The sequence below is a fragment of the Corapipo altera genome, unplaced genomic scaffold (genome assembly GCF_003945725.1).
Source record: "Corapipo altera isolate COAL_440 unplaced genomic scaffold, ASM394572v1 48, whole genome shotgun sequence".
Taxonomy (NCBI): Eukaryota; Metazoa; Chordata; class Aves; order Passeriformes; family Pipridae; genus Corapipo; species Corapipo altera.
In genome coordinates, this window is record NW_020884931.1 from 4,526,688 (window position 1) to 4,548,039 (window position 21,352).

The 21,352-nt window shown below is 43.5% G+C and overlaps 1 protein-coding gene across 1 annotated transcript; it reads left to right on the top strand.

The window, feature by feature from the left end:
* The first annotated feature begins 2,338 nt into the window (after window positions 1-2,338).
* ACBD3 (acyl-CoA binding domain containing 3) lies at window positions 2,339-20,816 on the top strand. The gene is made up of 8 exons (XM_027659338.1): window positions 2,339-2,611; window positions 9,912-10,053; window positions 11,043-11,183; window positions 11,917-12,075; window positions 13,880-14,054; window positions 16,696-16,888; window positions 17,561-17,845; window positions 18,689-20,816. The coding sequence occupies exons 1-8, from the start codon at window positions 2,353-2,355 to the stop codon at window positions 18,898-18,900; spliced, it is 1,566 nt and encodes a 521-aa protein (XP_027515139.1). The 5' UTR covers window positions 2,339-2,352; the 3' UTR covers window positions 18,901-20,816.
* The last annotated feature ends 536 nt before the right edge of the window (window positions 20,817-21,352 follow it).

Below are 21,352 nucleotides of genomic sequence, written 5' to 3' on the forward strand. Positions count from 1 at the left end.
ACAGCCTGTCAGGAGATAAATCAGTTTTCTGTAATTATTCCCCAAACCAGCTTTTCAGCATCCTGGATTTAGCTTGACCTCCAAACACATAAACTAAGGGCTGTCTGGTTTCAGACCAGTCTCCCACCATGAGGCAGAAACACCTCTGGTTTTAATAGTAAATAAAATGAGAATTTTCTTCCATATGGGTGAAACACAGCAAATCAATAGGGATCAGTCAGATCCCCAAGGATGCATTTTACTCTAAGGATGCATTTTAAGGATAAAGAATTTAGAGTTTCTTAAAGCAGGAACTTTGGATTGAAGTGTAGAATTTATGCCATAAAAAAATATTTATGAAGTGTTAATTCCTCAAGACAAGCAGGAAATGTGCCAGATCAAACTTTGAAAACAGATATTTCAATGCAAGTGATTTTATAAATGAAATATTAAATGTTAAAGTGAAGTTGGATGCTGAAGTGACAGACTTATAAGGCAGGGTGCAGGCTTGTATGAGGAGACAAAATCATCTGTTATGCTGCTAGTCTGGTCCATGAGGTAGCACCAAATGGTCAATACAGAGAACTGTGTGCTCTGGAGAGCTCCAACCATCAAAAGAGGACAGTACACCCCTGTTTTCCAGTCTTTGGCAGGAAAAAAGCAAACAATACGGTGTTACATTTGATCCTCAATAAGAAAAAAATGCTAGTGAAGGAGCTACAAAGGATTTCCAATTAGTTGCAAAATTTCTTTTGAAGCTTAGGTGACTCATCATCTGAATCGAATTCTGCCTCATGTGTTGTAAACAGTGCCCTGTGTGGTCTCTCAAGAAATACTAACTGGAAATTAAGTACTTTACATTTCTTCTCCCTTTCACCTTCCGAAGGCTTCAAAGCATTTTATAAGTGTGACAATAAAATCTCTTCAACATTCCTGAGAGAGAAACAGATGGATCCAAATCTACCTTGAATGGTAGATAAACTAGGCAATGTGACGGACTTCAGGGGATAACCCCAGAAAGGGGTGCAGGATTTTGTGAAGCCTGGGGACAGGAGGGACTCCCCACCCCCAAACCCCCGAGTTTCAGGAGGCTGCAGAGCTGTGCTGTTCTCTTCCTTTGCATTGGCTTCACGAACCACCAGACAGGGATGCGCCACTTCCCAGGTGTGCAGCCTGCATCTCGGTTTGGGTGAGAAAAGTGACCGAAAGCACTCCATGCTAACACAGCCCCTCTCGAAATCCTGCAAGGAGGATTGCTTGTGCTGGGAATAAACCTCAGCCATGCATGGGAGCAACTCTCTCCCCTTACACAGCACATGATAATAGTAGTATTGTGAGTGGTGTTTCATGGTCACAAGGGAGTGAGCTAATTGCAGATACAGCTCTTGGAGAAGTAATTGCCTTGTGCTCTTTTTTCCCTTCTCTAGCTCATTTCTTTCCTTTCCCGTGTGAGGCCTGAAGCACGATTCCTGGAAGAGGAGGAAGAGAGGTCAGCGACAGACCCCACACCACCTTCTTGCTGGAGCAAAAGGATTTCAGTCTGTGACATAACAGGATAACAGAATAATTCGGGTTTGAAGGGACCTCTGGAGATCATCCAGTCCAAACTCCCTGCCAAGGCACGGTGACCTAGAGCAGGTGATAGGAGCTCATCCAGGTGGGTTGTGAACATCTCCAGAGAGGGAGACTCCCCAGCCTCCCTGGGCAGTCTGTCCCAGTGCTCTGCCACCCTCAATGTAAAGAAGTTCTTCCTCATGTTGAGGTGGAACTTCGTGTTTTAGTTCATGGTTATGTCTCCTTGTTCTGTCGCTGGGCACCACTGAAAAGAGTCTGGCACCATCCTCCTGGCACCCGCCTTTGCGATATTATATGCATTAATGAGATCCTCTCTCCATCTTCTCTCGACTAAACAGGTCCAGCTCACTCACGAGAGATGCTACAGACCCCTAATCATCTTTGTGGCCCTTCGCTGGACCCGCTCCAGTAGCTCCTTGTCTTTCCTATACTTTCAGTCTGCGACATAACGCTGCCGAAAAATCATTATCCCTTCTACTGAGCAACCCAAAAGCACTGACAAAGCGTCCAGCGGCGGCTCCCCCAGGACACTGCTGTCACCCCGGATCTGCAGGGGGCGAAGGCCTGTGGATGGGTGCCGGCAGCTCCCCAAACTGCTGGTGAGGGCAGTGACCCCGAGGGAAGGGGACGAGCTCACTTCCAGCCCCACGCCGGGGGGCTTCCCGTGCCCCGGGAGCGGGGCCGCGCGGGGCGGGGCCGCGGGCGGTCCCGGAAGATCCGGGTCGGAGGGGACGGGAAGTCGGGACGTGGCCGCCGCAGCGGAGCAGGAGGCGGAGGGCGGGCGGGAGGCGGCGGAGGATGGCGGCGGTGCTGAGCTCGGACCGGCTCGAGGTCTCGGTGGACGGGCTGACGCTGAGCCCCAACGCCGAGGTGCCGCCCTGCGAAGCGCGGCCGGCGCAGGGCGAGCCGGCGGCGGGGCGAGGCCGGCCGGGCCCCGGTGCTCCCGGCGCGGCGGAGGCCGGCGGCGAGGCGGCGGAGGAGGCGGCGCTGAGCCTGGAGCGGAGCTGGGGCTTCGCGCTGGAGGAGCTGTACGGGCTGGCTCTGCGCTTCTTCAAAGGTGAGCCCCGCCCCAGCCTGGCCCCTCAGCCCCGGCACGGGCCGGGGGAGCCACCGGGCCCGGGGCAGCCTCGGGCGGCATCGCCCGGGCCGGACTGCGGGGCGCAGAGGGGGGACTCGGTGTGCCGGGCGAGGGGCGAGCAGCATGTCCCGGCGTCGGAGGCGGCTCCTGGGGATGCGCTTTTCCTTGTTCCTCGGGACGCGAGCCGAGGCGGGCGGCGGCAGAAGAGCCGGGAGAGGCTGCCCCGGGCCGCGGGGCCGGCAGGGCAGTGCCGGGGGATTGCAGCGCCCGACCTAAAAACGGAGCTACAGAGGTCCTTGCTGGTGGCAGGGGGAAGGCACAGCTCGCAGACGTGGGCGAGGAGCGCTCGCTTTGAGCGGTGCCGCGTCTGCTGGCAGCCGGGATCCCGGCGGGAGGTGTCGGGCCGTCTCCGCAGGATGCCAGCTCCAGGGCTGGCTTTGCTGCTTCAGGACGCGAGGACGTAGTCTTTAGCTGCGGCCGGGGAGGTTTAGGTTAGACATCAGGAAGAATTTCTTTACAGAAACGGTGATTAAACGTTAGAATGTACTGCCCAGGGAGGTGGGGGAGTCAGCCTCCCTGGAGGTGTTTAAGGAAAGACTGGAGGTGGCACTTGATGCCGTGCTCTGCTTGACATGGTGGTGTTCGACCATAGGTTGGACTCGATGATCTGAGAGGTCTTTTCCGACCTAATTGATTCAGTTTGCCCTCATGACTCCCGCGGGCAGCTGCGCGAGGCAGCAGTGAAATACCCCCGGTGTAGACCTGGAGCGTTTTTCCTGGGATTCCCTGTATCCAGGTTTGCATCTGCAGGAAGGCAGAGGTACCTTGCCACTCTTGGTTTCTTTAGGAGAAGAAAATCAGCTGTGTGGTTTAGAGAAGAGCTGTGTTTGCTGTAGCACTGTGTTCAGCACGTTGAGTGATGTGTCGCTCCACAGGATTTCAGGCAGCTGCTGCTTCATGTGGGGTGCAGAGCAGGGTGTCCGGCGACACGCCTGCACTAGGGAAGACAGCTCTGTACTTGGAAAGGTCAGTCTTGCGGCAGTCAGTTGTTAGATGACCTCCCAGAAAGGCTCTCTCTTCTGAGGGGAAGCATTGCTGGCAGGTGGAAACTCTGCTGGAAGGACGAAGTTGTCTGTTTTCTTCACATTGCTTGAGTTGTTTGGAGCATGTAAGGCTTTAAGCAGTTTCTTGAGCCCTGGTTCTTTGACCCTGTTCTAATGCCCTTCCACAAAGCATTTTGTTAGCATGCTAATATACAGAGATATTACTTTTTTAAGCTGTATAAAAACCCAGAAGAGATCCTAAAATCTTGTGTTTTTTTTTAAAAAATTTATTTCTCCTTTGTATCAGAAGCTGCTACGACTGGTTATCAGGAAGCATTGTACCTTCTGTCTCTTTTTTTCTTTCTGTAAAACGAGTTGCTTAGAAAAATACTGGTTTGGTTTAATGAGTGTTTTTTCTTAAAACATGATGGAGAAAGAAACATCTCTGCAGCAGCAAATTCCTTGTCTCAGTCAACTGTGGTCTTACTCTGTCTTAGGCTGAATATTCTACTGGAACCTGTATTTACAGTATAAAAATTACACACCGTGAGTTTATCTGCATCATTGCTATGTAGATAAGTAATATGTATCTATTATATCACATGTTTTAGTGGAATTTATACTCAAGTTTATCTCCTCTTGGGCGGTGAAAAGTCAGTGTAGTGTTACTTGTGTGTAGGTTCCAGTTCCTTGCACTGTCTTGTCTCAGCAGTGGTTTTTTTCGTTGCTCTCCTTTTAATCAAAACTAAATATCAACATGTTTCGACATACTGCTGCTTCTTTTTTAGCCTTCTGCAATTTCTTGTAACTCATGGTTTTATTTAAAAGAGGAGAATTTTCCACATTGTACTGAGTTGTCAGACTTTCCAATAAAGACCTTATTTCTCTATCCTTATGGCTGGAGTAACTCACACAAAGTCATTGCCCATCATTTCATCTGTAACTTTTTTCCTGAAAGTGACGTAACACGAGGATTTTTATTTATAGATGTGATGGTGAGTTACAGGAGCTTGTAATACTTGAGTTACTGATTCTGCCAGCTTGTTCTATATCTGCACAGCTCCGAAAATAATTGGTCTCGTTTCCAAATGATTTTCATGCATCCGCTGTCAAAACAACTGTGGGAGTGGGCACGCTTGTTTAGCAGCCTTGTACATGCCAAGGAGCAAATATGGATTCCTCCTGTACTTCCAGTAGCAACATATGAGGCATCTGAAGATTCCACGATGTTAATATGTCAAAGCTGAGACCTTGTTCATCGTCATTCTTCTAAAACTGTGCTGATTTGGAGATAGAGGTGGCTCTGAAAAACTTCCATGGAATAAACAAGTGACTAGGAGCAGTATTAGTTTTGGGAGAATGATGGTATGTGGTTTAACTATGGTGATTGGGATGGAAGGATCTTGGGTCGGGATGCCAGAGGAGGCCTGTGTGAGGTCAAGGGGTAAGCAGCAATCTCTAGTTAAGGAGCTTCCTTTCTGCTTCAGTGTGCAGACGGAGTTGTCTGTAACTCATGATACACTTTCTTCCTAGAAAAGTTGAATGTGATCAAAATACTTTGCATTTGCCTATTACAATGACTGCTGACACTTGCCTGTGGTGGCATATTGCAGGGAACAGAATTGCTCAAAGACAGGACAGGGAGGGAGGGACACAAACAACGTGCAAAATGCAACTGAACTAGGGTAGGATACTGGAGAGACTCAAGAGCTACTTTATTCTGTCTCTGATAGAGACAGATCTAAAGCAGATCTAAAACGCTTGACCCTGTGTCACTTCCACTGTCAGGCCTTAGGCTATGCAGGAGATGTGCACTACTTTTTCTTAGCATTCATAATGGCTTGTGAAGAGAGCTTTTCAGAAGAACAGAGACGTAGAAAATAGATGGTAATAGTGTTCCTGTCCATTTTTCTATGGGAAACCAGAGCCTTCTTTTCCTTATACACTCTTTCCCTTACTGCTCCGTAGAGCCTAGTGCAGGTCGACCAGTGTTTTGGCTGCCATTAAGAAGCTGCTTCACTGTGCTGGATCCAGTGTACAGTGGAGAACACAGTCATGTTACAGTCGTTGTGTATTTCTTTGTCTCTAGGACTGTCTGTAATTGTGAGCCCTGGGGCAGCTGGCAGAGTACAAGTGTCTCTGATGGATTATTCTGCTTGTTGAGCTGGTGCAAGCTATGCCAGTGAAGGCAGCCTGTTCAAGATGTAAGTTGTGTCCTGCAGTAGGAGACAGTGGCTTGCATAATTCTGCCAGCAAATATCTTCCAGGATCAGCCTGGCGTTGTTGTTTTCCACATCCTGTCATTGAAATACCATTGCACCCAACCTTCAATATATGACAGTCCCTGAAGTGTTCATGCACTGTCTGAAGTGATTTGCAGTGCAACACATCTGAGTAGACAGTACACAAACCATATCATTTTGGTATCTAGAAGCTTTCCTGGAATGTTAAGTACTCCAGTTTTCTTTGACTGCTCAAGTTATTTCCTCTTATCCTAACAAGAATGCATCTTCAACCTCAGCAGAACATCATTCTGAATTAATTGTTTGACCTCTTTTTTGAGCACTAATTTGATGGCATGATTGTAATTCTTAAGTTAAGTAGGCTCTTGTTTTCAAAATATGAAAACCCCTATAACTTATCTACATTTGCGGAGGTGAGTTTTGATCAAGTTTAATTGGAAGGGCTGGTTGGTAATTCTTCTGGTGAGGCAGGACACCTTTAGGAGAAGAGAATTAGGAGTGTAAGAGCTTACTGGGATCTGCAGGAGCAGTTCAGTCCTCGCACTTCTCAGTTTTGGTCTTGCTCATTAAAACTTTGCAAGTGAATAGAATTAACGTATGTTACTTCTGCTTTTAAGAGCTGAGGTGAAAAATCACATTGCACAAACTTTTCTGGCTTCTTCTAGATGACTTGACCTAATGCCATCCCACGGGAATTAGGTGTTTAGAGTGGGTGAAGTTGGAGAAGGAGGTGCAGTACGTTGTGCCATGTTTCTTACAGGGGGAAAAAAAATCAGAATTTACACACGAGTAACAGTGTCTTGCACAATACAGTCTCTTAAGCATAGTTCTTAAATTCCTTTGAGTCTAAATTTGTGGGCTTTTGTCAATTCATGTCAATAATACAGTGCCACATAGTGACATAAACCCCTGTTACCAGCCTCTCATTACTAGAGCAGCTTGATCTTTCTGTTGTGTTTGCAGGCTGAGCCTCTCTCAGGCCCTCTTGGGTCAGACATACCAGTGGTGTAGGGAGCGTTGTATAGTTGCTGTATTACTGCTGTGCACACACATCCTTTGGATTTCTCAGTGTGTTCCCTAGAGCTTCAGCTTCCTGACAGCTGTGTTAGGTGTGTGGGTAATGCCTACTTAAGTGGTACGTTCACGGATGCTTGAATAAATTTGGCAGTTCTACTTGTCTGGACACACTTAATGCACTTTTTTGGCGTATTCGACTCTGCAGATGAGTTCAGATCCTCTGGTTCAGTTAAACAGCAGCAATTCCAAATCTTTGGGATGATTATGCAGCGTGGTTCATGCTGAAGAATTCAACTGAAAAATAACTAGTGTACAACTTCACTGTCTGACTGGCTCCAAGTGTTTTTCTGATAATTTGCTTCTAATCTGCATTATCTACAAGTCACTGAATGCCTCTCATACTTTTCTCATCTGTCTGTTTTCCTCTCTTATTTAACTTGTTTGTTGTTCTTCCCTTGGGTCACCATTCTTCATAAATGCAGATTTTGGCTTCTCTCAGTAATTAGGGCATGAGGTCTGACTTCTCTGTTCTGTGAAAATGCAGATGTGCTGTGCGTAGCATGGGAAATTATGGGGTTTTTCACTCTAATTCTCTTCAGAAGTGAGTTCAAATACTGATGAAGTTATCTGGCTTAGGCAGGAGTCTAGTACATCAAACAGCTATGTTTTTTGGCAGACAGCTGTAGGTACACAGGTTGTCCAAGGTAAACTATGCTATAGGGACCCCTTGAGAATCATACTTTGCTCAGAAGTCTGGCAAAATTTCAGTTTAGTGCCCTTGTCAATTGACATGCTTTTTAGCACAGTGCCCCAGGATATTAAGTATTATTTCAAAGCACGTGCTGTTTATTGAGGCTAATGGAAGTGCTTGTTACCTAATGAGTAAATTCCGAGTTAAATGTGAAGTGTGAAGAATTGAGGAAAAGCCAAAGGGCTCTTTGGGAGGCCTGAGAGCAGGAGACTCGAGACCCATGGAGAGAGCTTACCAGCATGTAGTAATTTGAATCTCTTAAGGATCACAGACTTGGGGTGGGAAGGGGCTGCTGGGGATTGTCAGGTTTAGCCCTCCTGTTTCAGATCAGGCTTCGTGGGACTGTCTCCATTTGGGTCTTGAATATCTGCTATCATGGAGACTTAAAAACTCTGGACAGTGGGTTCCAATGCTTGATCACTCTCAGTTAAAAATCAAAACAAGATATTAAAAAATACCCCAACAAAAACAACAACAACAAAAGCCCCTCAAATCAACCAACCAAAAACCCCCAACAAAAATGCTTAAGTGGCATTTCCTATATTTCGGTTTGTGTCAACTGCCTCTTGTCCTTTCACTGTGTACCACTGAGTAGACTCTGGTTCAGTTTTTATATCCTCCCTTCTCCACTAGATATAGCTGGAGATATCTCTCCAGCTATTTTTGGAAATAGATATTTTTGTGGAGAAAGGCTTCTGTTTTTGAGGCTGGAAGCTATATTTGCTGTAAGGTTGTGGGACACTGGAACAAGAGCAAATACTTCAGATTCTGCAAGAGTGATGTGGACCTCTAGGAATTGATAATAAGTAACTAAATGTTTGCCTTCCTAATAATTTGATTCTGGCTTCAAAACAAGTGGCATACGTGTTCCTTGTGATGTTTTAACTGAGTAAGTCCAATAACGTACTGAACTTTCTCTGTCAAAAATAGAGCTTCTTGCTGTGACCTGTACACACTTTCCCTCTGGGATTGTTTCTGATTTCCAGAAGTATGTGTTCTCAGTTTCTTGATAAGCTGTAAGTAGAGGTATTTTCCATCCTCTCTTGTTCTAAGATTTGCTTTGTTTCCTGTTCATACCTCTGTTCCCAAGCATCAGGCAAGCAATTTTGCAATACGTGTCAGCTGTGAAATTTAGGTGTGGACTGTTCAGTTTGGGGCTGTAAACAACTTGCTCCAAAGAAGAACTGGAAACTAGTGGCAGCTCTGCCTCCAGCTCCTGACTACACGGAGAGCACTACAGTCATGAAGTGACTATCGCTTACCTCTGGTAATAGCTTCCTCATTTCAGCCCTTCCAAAAGGAGATGATGCTTATTTATTTGTTTTCTTGTTCAAGACAAATGTCTTTTTTTAATGAGCAGTGTAGCTGCATATAGCAGTGCTGTTTCTGTGATTTGTTTTGACAGTTTAAATGTGCTGAGGTAAATCCTATCTGACTAATTCATATATCATTTTTAAATCAATACCAGACTCTTCGTACCCGTAAATGTGCACTGGGATCTAACCTGGAATACTTCAGAAGGAGCCACTGGAATACATTCAGGCTTATGTTGCCTTATTCTTACATCCAGAGCTCTCTGTACATGTTGATGCTGATGGAGTCAGCTCTAAGGTTTTTCATTGTGATAGGCTATTCCAGCTGCCTTGGCAAAGTGCAGCAATCAAATTCCCTCAAGGAGAACTTTCCTTAAGTCTGATTTTTTGTCTATGCAGTTTTGCTTGCCTTCCACCTTGGTTGTTCTGCTTTCATTGATGTGAAGAGCAAAAGGAGAGCAATCTATAAAGTTAACATCACATCTTTTCTTGTGGAGAATCCTTCCTATCCACTCTAGAGGAGACTTGGCAGACACACTTGAATTCAGTTAGGGTTTTTAAATGTTTCAGAGATGTAGATCTATATGGTACAATGTTCAACAAATTAACATAAATATTTGTGGTAACTTATTAGCTAAGATTGACTGTAGATAGTATGATGAAAACATGTAGATAGTATGAGGAAAAACATTTCACAATGAAGTTTTAGCAGCTGAAATGGATATATTTCTTCTAGACAGATCTATATTTTATTTGAATAGAACTGTCGTAATTTGTTTAACCTTTTGTGACTTGACTTACTTATTCTTTTTTTATGGAGGAAATTATGGTAATGGTTATACAAAATCCTCTTTCCTCTCCTGTATTTAATCAATGAATCACAACAGTGAAATTTTCTTTTTTTTCCTACAGAAAAAGATGGCAAAGCCTTTCATCCAACGTATGAAGAAAAGCTCAAACTTGTGGCACTGCACAAGCAGGTTCTGCTGGGACCTTACAACCCTGACACTTGCCCTGAAGTTGGATTCTTTGATGTGCTGGGGAATGATAGAAGGTAAAAGGGCTGGTGCTTTTGTTGGTCTTAACTCTGCATTTCCTGTCTGAAGATAACATCATCCAGTTTCTGCAAGAAGAGTACAAGTGTGTGGGTTATCTCAGTGTGTGTGTATGCTAATGGAAAGTGCAAGTGGCCTCTTCAAATACATCTTAGAAATCTTGAGTCACAGTTGAGTACAGGAACTAACAGATGGGTTTTTTCAGCCGCATTAGGAGATGCTGCTGTGCAGACAGTCCAGTTTCTCATAGCAGTTTAAGGCTGCATTAACGTGCAGGCCCATGTTTCATCCTTACTCCATGCCAGGGTTACAGCAGGCCAAACCTTTTGCCAGTGGTAGGAGCATTCACCATAGCTTGTCCTAATATCAAAGATAATTTCTGAAATTAGACACCTGATGCATCATTCACACTGAGTAAATTTTTTATGAGCTCTGGGCAGTCTCAGGTGTGTCTCTGGCATTGCTTGCAGTTCGGGCTGCACTCCTCATGTTCATTGTTGCTATTTCTCGTGTGAAGGCAATGTGCAACACAGCAGTGGCTTCTCTGGGGTGGACCCAGTGCACTGCTTTTGGACAAATGGATATAGCTTTCCTTAGGAAGAACCAAACTGTTGCTTTTAGCTAACTGGAGCGCTGTAATCAATAGTTGTTACCATGTTTGTTCATTCAGGAAAGTGTATACTTATTTTTTCCACGCACTAGAGTACAAGAAGGGTAAAAAAATACATCAGATTCACTTGTAGCTGGGAAGTTTTTTGAAATAGTTCAGAATTCAAGGTAAAAACTGAGTTAGGTCTATTTGAAAGACTTGTTCTGATGCAGGCAGTACTGTCTTTGGGGAAAAGTTGTTGGTTCTCTGAAACTGCATGTGATCAGGTTTGGTCCCTGGTCTTCCAACTTCTTTTTCTTTGCTGTGTTCTCAGTTTACTAATGATGTGAAAAGAGTTGAGTCTTGTGTTATTTCAGGTGATTTCTCTCTTTTTCTCAGGAAGGAATGGGCTGCTCTTGGAAACATGTCAAAGCAAAAAGCTATGACAGAATTTGTCAAGCTCCTACATAGGTGCTGCCACTTGTTTTCAACGTATGTCACTTCCCACAAGATAGAGAAAGAAGAACAAGAAAAGAGAAGGTAACATTTGAGTGCTTTGGTGTCGGTGTATATTGTGTAACTCTTCACTTGCAGAGAGTATCACAGCTGGCCTAGGCTGAAGTTATCTTAGGAAGATAAATACTTGAAGTTTAGGTGGCCGTGGTGCCATTTGATCTCTTTTAACCTTTTTACTTTGTCAGAAATGAATAATTGTTTCTGAGGTGAAGACAGCTGAAATATAAGGAATTATAAAAATTTTGCTGATACTGTCATCTGCTTAAGTAGAGATGCTTCACAAAATGTCTGTCCCGATTTCTGTGGACTGAATTGTCAGGTGTTTTAAACTCCTACTATGGGTTAGCAACTTGACAAAGGCTGTCTTATTATTGCTTATATGTCATGTGGTTGTTAAACTATAGTATCCACATCATTATTCAACATGTGCTAAAGCTTGGAAGATGTGTTTATAAGGTTCTCAGGCAATTTTTTCTACTGCCCTCTGCTACAGATGGCATAGTAATAGGTTAGCATGAATATCAAATTGTGACACAGGATTTACCTCTGTCATGCTGCTGAGCACGGTAAAACTGTACAATAATTTGTTTTCTTCATGTGTCCAATAAGACGCTTCTCCAGGCCAGTTTAAGTGGGAGGAGATCATACCACCCAAAAAGCCTTATTGGGCAGGCAAAAAGCAGGCTACAGCATGTTGAAAATAACTCATCCTAGGACTGTAGGAATGCTGAAATAGCTTATTGAGTGGATGTTGCAGAAGAGAAGAGGAAGAACGAAGGCGGCGTGAAGAGGAGGAGCGTGAGCGTTTACAAAAAGAAGAAGAAAAGCGTAGGCGAGAAGAAGAGGAAAGACTGAGAAGGGAAGAAGAAGAGAGGAGGAGAATAGAGGAGGAACGACTTCGGATGGAACAACAGAAGTGAGTAGCAGAAGCAAACAACACTTAAAATAACTGCATTGCACTTGAGACAATTGTATCTGTTTAAATGGTTTTGCTAAAGGTCAGAGCACTCGAGCCTGGCAGTGGCATTTGCATCCTTGGTTAGGAGGGGCAGAGTTTGCAGAAAAAAATTATCCTAATGTGTTATTGTATGCAGCTTTCTCAGATGAAAGTACCAGAGAAGCTTTGCTTAAAGAGAAGCTCTGGAGGTTTTGGGGTTCAAGGGCTGAACCTCATGAAAACTTGTGGTTCTGCTTCTTAAATGATTAATGCTGCACTCAGCTGAGCAGACCTGTGTCCAGCTGGAAGTGTTGTTTGAACTGTGACTTGAAAGTTTCTTAACTTGTCACAGAAGGCAGAGCCTTGGAAATCGGATAACTGCAGTTCAGGGAGTACAGAATTCACATTCAAATGCACTTAATCACTGTTTGTAGCCTGAATTAAATTGTTTACTTGGAATATAAGCTCTAGTTATATGTCATTGTTCCCATCACATGCAGATGCTGAAAACGTGGATCTGGCTTTGCACATTTAATATTTAAGGGAGCAGTAAAGCTGTTCCACATCAGTCAGCAGTCATTTTCCATAATAAAAATGTCTTTGCAGGGGGTGTCTCTGAAGTAGATCCTGTACTTGCTATGTAGTGGGTTTGAGAAGGGAGCAAATAATTAATCCACAAGTTTTACTGTTGGTGTAACATGGTGAGAGCCAGAAGAGTGTAAAAAAGAGACACAGATTAACAGATCTAATAAAAAGTGTTGCACAATGCTAAGTAACAAGAAGTGTGGTATGCCTTGAAGCTAAGAGGGATTTTTACAGGAATAAGAGTTGTGTATTAAGTGGTTGTAGAAGGTTACAGAGACAAAGAATTCAGACAGAAAAGGAATGTGGATACTTATGTACCGACCAAGTGTATCTAAACTGGTCATAGTTTGCTGAAAAGTATTAAATCTTGCTCTTTAGGATTGAAAATGAGTGGGAAGGAAAAAATTACTTCTGCATTTGTGTTATACTTCTTTCTTCCTCTGAAACATTGATAGCTGGTTACTGATGGATGTAACATGTGAGACAAACCCTGGATCTAGCTAGTAGTTTACTCTATAGTTTCTATTAATCTTTTAGGGAGAGGATCAGAACTGAGTCTGCACATAAGTTATGCATGTGTTCCTAAAGTTTCAGATGTTGAGTTTACTGGAGGTGCAGGTGCCCTCGCTGGCAGCATTATTTTTTTTTTTTTTGTTCCTGAATTAGTCCACTGTCAGTCATGTTTTTCATACCTGTTTGCATACTGCCGGGGAAATTAAGATAGTCATGTGGTATGCTTTTCTTAGACTTACCAAAAAGCATTGGCATGCTGTACCACAGCAGTTTTGTTCTTATCAATATTTGTAGGTCCGCTAGAAGGATGTTTTCTGGAAGAGCCACATGTGAATTTTTTCTTTTACTTGATGGAGAAATGTAGCCATGTGTTTTTTTGTATCTTTACCTCTTTATCAGACTACAGATTTAGAATTATGTAAGAGGTCTTGTTGTTTTAATGTTTGATGTTTCCAAACATCAGGTAGAATTTGTTGCTTCCTTCTGTATATTCTCAGCATATTTTTCAGGCAAAATTCACATTTGCATCAGATCTGGGCACTGCTCTGTTATGTAGATTTATTTTAATTGGGTTTTGCAGGAACAGAATTAACTGTCTTTGAGGCCACTTAAGTCATTTAAATACAGGGATTTCCCCATTACCCTCAGCTGCTTGTAATCTGCTACTCTCCTCCCACCAATCCAGGCAGCAGATAATGGCAGCGCTGAACTCCCAGACTGCCATTCAGTTCCAGCAATACGCAGCCCAGCAGTATCCGGGCAACTATGAGCAGCAGCAGATCCTGATTCGGCAGCTCCAGGAACAGCATTATCAGCAGTACATGCAGCAGTTGTATCAAGTCCAGCTCGCACAGCAACAGGTATGGCTGACCAACTGAGAGAGAAACTCGGATTTTGTGTCCCAGGCTGTCACTGGGAGGTGTTGCCTTGACTGCTATCTCCTTGAAAAGATAATTGCTGCAAGGAAAGCTACTGTGCTAGTGACTAATACTGCTTCAGATTCAAACACCAAAGCCCCTTTATTTGATCTTTTCGAGTAGTTTTCTGAAGCAGCTGTTAATTAAGAAAATTCTAAGCAGTCTTTACTAATGACTTGGTCCAGTATTATTATTATTGGAGATCAAATGTGAAACGCTCTGCTGCAGCATCAGTGGTGTGTATATAATTTAATGGGGGTACATACCAGTGCATCTGAGCATGAACAGACCTACTCAGGTGACTCTCCCTGTAGGTATGAAGATCTGTGCAGAGCAGCAGGCTTTGTTCAGCCCTATGTTTCCAGCTGAGCATGCAGCACTGATGCATGACTACTGGGTTTGAGATTGCTCCTCCCTGCCAGCTCGAGCTCTCCTGACTTCTCTCTCCTTTTGCATCTATTGTCTGACATCAGTGTCTGATGAAGTTGCTTGCCTGCAATAAGCTGCTTGTGAATTGGGTGGGAGGACTGACTGTAACTGCCAACCTGAGGTCTATTCTTGAGCTAAGGACTTAAAATACAGTAATTAATTTCCTGTTAAGTCATTTGCATTTTTTTGAGGCTGATGCCCTCAGCAAAGAAGTGTTCAAGGAAGGAAGCCGTATGAACCTCATGAAGTTCAACAAGGCCCTGCACCTGGGTCTGTTCAAGGCACTTTCCAATATCAGTACAAACTTGGGGGTGAATGGATTGAGAGCAGTCCTGCAGAGATGGACTGGTGAATGAAACACTGGATATGAACTGGCAATGCAGTTCCTATCCAGAACTTAACTGCAGCCCAGAAAGCCAATCATATCCTGGGATGCATAAAAACAAATGTAGTTAGAAGGTTGAGGGACAGAGATGATTCTCCCTGGTCTAATCTGCTCGCATGAGACCCCCACCCTGGAATGCTGCATCCAGCTCTAGGGTCTCTGACATAAGAAGAACGTGATCCAGTTGGAGCAGGTCAACAGGAGGACCAAGAAGATGCTCAGAGGGCTGAAGCACCTCTGCTGAGGAGACAGGCTGAGATAGCTGGGGTTGTTCAGCCTGAAGAAAAGAAGGCTCTGGGAAAACCTCACTGCAGGCTTTCAGTGTCTAAAGGGGCTTATCAGAAACATGAAAAAAGACCTTTTTACCAGGGTCTGTAGTGACATGACAAGGGACAAAGGTTTTGGTGTGAGAGAGTGTAGGTCTAGATTGAACATAAGGAAGAACTTATATTTTTTTACAGTGTGGGTGGTCAGACACTGGCACAGGTTGCCCAGAGGAGCTGTGGGAGGCCTGTCCTTTGAACTGTTAAGGGCCAGGTTTGATGGAGCTTTGAGCAGCCTTATCTAGTGGAAGGTGTCCCTTCCCATGGCAGAGTGTTTGGAACTAGATGATGATTAAAGCTCCCTTCCAAGCCAAGCCATGATTTGATGGAGTTCAAGTGGTATAGAAAGGGCAGAGAGTCTCTGCCCTGTTCTAGTTGCTCTTGAAGACTAATAAGCCCTTGGTACCAATGCTTTGGTGTCACAGTGGTAAGCAAAAGCTACAGCTTCATCAGACTTGGGCTTGATGTCTTCTGTAGTTGATGCTGCTCCTTTGAGGCTGAGGTGTAGGAGAAGCTCCTGCCAGATTTTTCCAGTGCTGTTAACACTGCTCTTTTAGATCATGGCTGGCTGCTTTCTATGCACAGAAGACCTAATGCCCTCCAAAACCCAGGTGAAACAGCCTTTCCTTTATAATGGCTTACAAAATAATCCTGCCAGGCAATGAAGCTGATCTTTCAAATCTCTACTTGGGCAACTCATGCAGAGGAAAACATGAAAAAGAAGCATGTAACAGAGCTAAAATTATCTAAGTCAACTTTGGACTCCCCTGAAGACTCACGTAGCTTCTGTAACACTTCTGAGGAATGCTTTCTGTGTGGATGCCTGTGAGACAGCTGCATTGGGATCTGTTGGTGCAGTTACAAAGTACTGTTCTCCCATGGTCACTCACAGATCAGCTTGTGATGCAGTTAGTTTTGGAAAGGCTGTATGCAATAAGGTTTTAGAAAAGTTCTCATCACTTTCAGTGATGTAGTAGAACTGCTGTAGTAGAAAATGGATCTGGACAGCATCTATACGAGTGCTCAGATTTTAAATTTAACTAATGTTTGACTGTATTTTCTTCATGCTTCTGCAGGATACCTATAATCCATTTGTTCATCAAAATCTCGTTGTTATTATTAGGAATATATGTTATAGGAATGCAAAACTTCCACAGTTACATGCAGGAGTTTATTGTGTGTACCCTAATTAATTTGATTTTTTTGTTGTTGTTGTTCAGATTGTATCCACCAGTCTAGAACAAAGTGGCTTTGCTTCCCTTGATAAAAAGTAGATGTTATTCTCACTGGTTAATGTGTGCTGCTTCTATCTTTTGAGTCAAGCCCCCTTGTGGGGTGCAGGGGGAGATTTTTTCTTTTAAGTTGTCTTTATACCTTCTGCTGGAAGGTATAAAACTGACATCTTGTGAGGGTTTGGCTTTCCTTGACTTAATTTCTGTCATTTTAGGCAGCCTTACAAAAGCAGCAGGAGGCAGTGGTGGCAGCGACAGGAGCACCTCTGACTACTGCATCCAAGGTGAATACACCTGCCCCAGGGGACACCCCATCTATTAATGGGCAGGCCAGTGCACATGCAGACAGCCCCGAAAAAGAGTTGGATCCAGAGGCTTTGGAAGAAGCACTGGAAAATGGACCAAAAGGTAGGACTAGCTAGACTTCTTAATTAAAAATAAATAGCAAAAGCCCTTCTTATGATTCAGATGTCTTAAGCATGGTTACTGTGGTTCTTTGCTTGCCTTCGTTGGGCTATGGAAAAGCTAGGTTTGATTCCTGGGTCTGCTGTCTCTCAAGGCAGAGCAATACTGTATAGGCAAAACAGCTTTGGGAGGGGAGGGGAAGAGGAAGCAACAAAAGTATTTCAGCAGAGCTGATCCAGAACCTCCTTTCACTCTGAACTTCAAGGAAAGTAATATAAAAGTTCTAGCACAAAAGCTGTTCTGGGCAGAAATATGTTCAATCTTACGTGAACTCAGGTTAAAACTGATTAAAGATCCTTTCAGTGAAGAGTTCTGTGTGATATAAACCCGTCACCTGTGGCAGTACATCTGTCTTCTGAGTCTTTTCTGTGTAAGCACTGTTGGTTTAAATGTGACTGATGGGGGAACTGGTAGCATTTAGTAGTTTTATAACTAAATTTGCACTGCATTTCATACACATTTTCAGTGTTGAAACCTGCTTCTTCAGTTAAAAAAAATTACTTGGAAGCAATTCTGATGCTTGTGGTCCTCAAATGCTCCCAAGGCACGCTTAAGTATCCAGCATAAATAACTGAAAAAAACCCCTAACTGGAATATTTCCTCCCATCTCTGCAGATTCTGTTCCAGTGATAGCTGCCCCATCAATGTGGACACGACCCCAGATAAAAGACTTCAAGGAAAAAATCCGTCAGGATGCAGACTCTGTGATCACAGTGGGCCGAGGAGAAGTGGTTACAGTCAGAGTACCAACTCATGAAGAGGGGTCTTACCTCTTTTGGGAGTTTGCTACAGACAATTATGACATTGGTTTTGGGGTGTATTTTGAATGGACAGACTCCCCTAATACTGCTGTCAGTGTGCATGTCAGTGAATCCAGTGATGATGAGGAGGAAGAGGAAGGTAAGCATGCTGATTTATATAAACTGTCAGAGTTTGCTGTGAGGGAAAACCCCAGCTGATTGTCTTGTGTAATTTCCTGGCTTCCCTGGCTTACATTTAGCTGGAAGCATGCTTTCAGTTTTGAATAGGAAGTGCAGTTCTGAAAGTACCTTCAGTCACCTCCTTTGATCAGAGATAGGTTCAAGGAGTTGAGTCTGGGGAAATCCTTTTCCTAAGTCAACTACTCAGTAAGCTGGACTGAAACCTGTGCCATAATAAAGCACAGTGGATGTGCACACTGAAAACCTTAAGAAAAATCCTACCCTGCTGTTCATGAGATTTTTCTAGGGAGGAAGTTTCCTTGAGGCTTCAGCAAAACAGCTTCAAAGAGCAATACTGTCAGTGGCTGGGACACGGGTCACAACCTTTGCCTGCGGGGGAGTCTAGCAAACCATCACAAAAAGTGTTTTGCAGTGAGCATGTGATTTGCTTAGAAGGAGCTGCCCTGATACAGAAAGCAGTGGCTTTCTGGGAATTACTACTAACTAATCTCTAGTAGTAAGTATGTCAGATCAGTAGCAGACAGTGTGGGGTAATATGTTACTGAAAACTAGAGCTTGGCATCTCTACAGACTGACCCAGCTTTCCTGGAGAGATGGATGTGGTGAGTTTTAATATCAAGCTGTATAAATTACAGTAAAGTGATCGTGCTTCTGGGTGCTTTAGCCACAGCCTTGGTATGAATCCCTTCGACCCACCTGATTTCTAAACTAACAAAGGGTGCCTTGTCCACTGTAGATCAGTCTGACTTTCTCTCATAAAGCGGCCACCCATATTAACTGACATCCTTCTTTTCTCTTGTAGAAAATACTAGCAGTGAAGAAAAAGCCAAAAAGAATGCCAACAAGCCTCAGCTAGATGAAATAGTGCCTGTGTACAGACGAGACTGTCATGAAGAAGTGTATGCTGGCAGCCACCAGTACCCAGGGAGAGGAGTTTATCTTCTTAAATTTGACAACTCTTACTCTCTATGGAGGTCAAAAACAGTTTACTACAGAGTTTATTATACTAGATAAAGGTGTGGCTGTGTCTGAGGCTGGGCTGTGCAGAAGATGTCATTTTATTTGGAATTTTCTTCAAGCATAATGGATCCTTTTGAGTCTGTGTTTTATCCTGTCTGTATCTGTATGGTTTGTGTGAACTTTTAACAAGTAGACACTGGGATCTTCCTGCTCCATGACACTAATGCATATTGCATTGGGCTTAACACAGGATCTCCCTAACCTATTTGGGGATTGGAGTTAACCAATGGAAGTCATTGGCTCCAGTGCTAAGGTCACATCAGTTGCATTTGTTAGAGTCTCATGAAAAAGGGGGAGGGAGTTGCTGGTTCACTGGCTGGGTGATCTGATGTTTCCAGGTCTGGATGCTTTGAATAACTTGTTAATGGTTAATTTAAAGGTCCCATCAATAACTGGTAGATTTGGATGCAGTTTGCTGTGTAGCAAGTTTCTCTTAACTGTAATTGAATGTCAGATTTTTTTACACCATTAAAACTTGAAACTTTAAGTTGATGCAGTTTAGAAACAAGTTGTCTCACTTCTGTCCTCATCAAAGAAACATTCAGTTCCTTAAACCAGTGTAGTGTCTAAGACAAGGATGATCAGCATTTTGAGAGTACAGCAAATAACTTCTGAAGGTGTAAACTGAATGACAATTAAAAGTGTATGTTACAAGAAGAACCTTAATCTCTGCCCCACTGCTAACCCTAAAATAAAAAAAGTCATTTTTTGATGCAATTGACTTAGAACCAGGGGCGCAAACTATTTCTGAGTTTGATGGGTTTTTAATGGGGTAGACTTTAAGAAAAAGAAGTCTACAGGCTTGAAACCAGTTTTCTGCACAGCGTTCTGGTTTGTTTTTGTAAGACCTGAATAAGCACGTTGTGCATTTGAAGAGCAGTAAGTCACTTTGATAAAATATAGGAGTTAATGTTGCACTAATTGCAGAAATCACTGCCACTCCATTTTAGTCTGAACTGGTGATACTGGGGTGTGAACTTTCTGCTTTAATTTGTAACTGTCAGCAGAAAGGCAGAGTGCACATACAGATACTTAACGTAGCTTTAATCTCAGTTTCATATGGTTTGGTTGGGGCATTTTGTATTTTGTATAGTGAAAAAAAACGCAGGTGGCTACTTGGCTTGAGGCTGCAGTAAGAATCCACACCCCCCGGGGCCCAGGGGTGATGTGTTGCAATAATGACTTGTGCAAGTGCTCTCTGCATGGGTAATGCACTTTGTTACTGAAAGGAAAGGGTTACTTTGGGTCTCAGATCAGCTCTTGCAGTAAGACTTCCATTGATTAGCTGCAGCATGTGCAGTTTCATGGCAAATGATGTTGAGTTTGCGGGATTTGTTTGAATAATCAGTTTGTACATACATGATACTTTTACTTTTCTCATACCAACCGTGGAGATACTTCTCCTAGAGTGCTTAACTTGTCATCTTGCTTTTGGTTCAGCAACACCGTACCAGCTTATAGCTAGTTAGTGCTGCTTTATCCAAAAACACTGTACAATGTTCTGCTCTTGTGTACATACAGTATATAAACCATGACTTTAGAAAGTACCTTGCTTTTAAAGGAAACTGTATTTAATGTAAAAAAAAACCACAAAAAAAGAAACAAAAAAAACCCAACCACCAAACACCTTTTAAAAAGGCAGGCACTAATATATTTCTTCTGGTCTTCAATTTACATTTTTTTTTGTCCATACAAAAATGTTACAACTTTTTCCTCTAAGAATATTTGTTCTTGGGAGCGGTGTTTGTCGCTTTAAATGGCAGCACTTACTGTCCTGTGTTGGATGTTAGAACTTTTACGTTTTCAGACTTTTTTTTATTGCCTCTGGCTGTTCATTAGTACAGTACAAGTGCGATTTCAAGATACCTTGAGATAGTATTTAATCCTAATTAAAATACATTTATCTGTAATGCTGTTGGCTTTTTATTAATTTGCAAATCTTGGCATTGCTGTTTATGGCTATTGAGCTAAGATAAGCTTGTCACCTTCTCCCTCATTTTTAAAGGCTCAGTACCATGCTCACACTGTGGTCTTAGCAGCCAAATTGCTCGGGCCAAAGGCTCTGCACAAGAATGTCTCTGGCTCGCTGGATGAGGCCATCTGTCAGTGTTGGAAGAGCCCAGCTTGAACTGCATCATCGCTTTGGTTTTTGAATGGGTAGCAGAAGGGGTTGGATGTGGGCAGCTAGAACCTGTAAGCTCTCTTTCTGCTGAGAAGAAAAGCACCTGCCTTTCCCCCTGAGGCTTAATGAACCCAGACCCCGAGGGCAGCAGGGGCTGGGTGTGTTGTCCTGAGAAGCCCTTGGCCCGAAGGGCAAGAGACAGGCAGGACATTCACAGTTTAGACTGAACAAGAAGAAAAGCAAGGACCTAGAGGCAAAAAGGCAAGTTATTCCAAGGTTTCTGTTGGCCGAAATCACCCTTTACTGCTTACCTGCTGTTGGTAA